At 71.6% G+C, this 257-nt stretch overlaps 1 protein-coding gene across 1 annotated transcript in view; it reads right to left on the reverse strand.

Moving 5' to 3' along the window:
• Positions 1 to 257, reverse strand: part of RYR1 (ryanodine receptor 1) — a 45,730-nt gene that overhangs the window by 24,698 nt on the left and 20,775 nt on the right. The window contains 1 exon segment of the mRNA XM_025213073.1: positions 210 to 257. This exon segment is cut by the window's right edge and continues 22 nt beyond it. Coding sequence (XP_025068858.1) covers positions 210 to 257 — 48 coding nt within the window.

A 257-nucleotide genomic window follows, 5' to 3' on the forward strand; every position in this document is an offset into this window, starting at 1 on the left:
CCCCTGCGGGCCCCCCACCCCTGAGCCAGCTGCCCCACTGCCAGCGGGGTGCACTGGAGCTGGTAAAGGTCCGTACCCTCCTCCACCCACCCTGGGGCCCACTGATGTCCCTAGAAGGGGCTGGTCCAGCACCCTGCCCCGCAGGTCCAGACGCAGACCCCGCCTCCTGAGCCCACACCCACCCAGGCTCCACCCCCACGGCCCCGCACCCTTGCCGAAGGACGGGATCTGGAGCGGGAGGCTGATGACGCCGACGA

Source organism: Alligator sinensis, unplaced genomic scaffold, assembly GCF_000455745.1.
Source record: "Alligator sinensis unplaced genomic scaffold, ASM45574v1 scaffold1667_1, whole genome shotgun sequence".
Lineage (NCBI taxonomy): Eukaryota > Metazoa > Chordata > Crocodylia > Alligatoridae > Alligator > Alligator sinensis.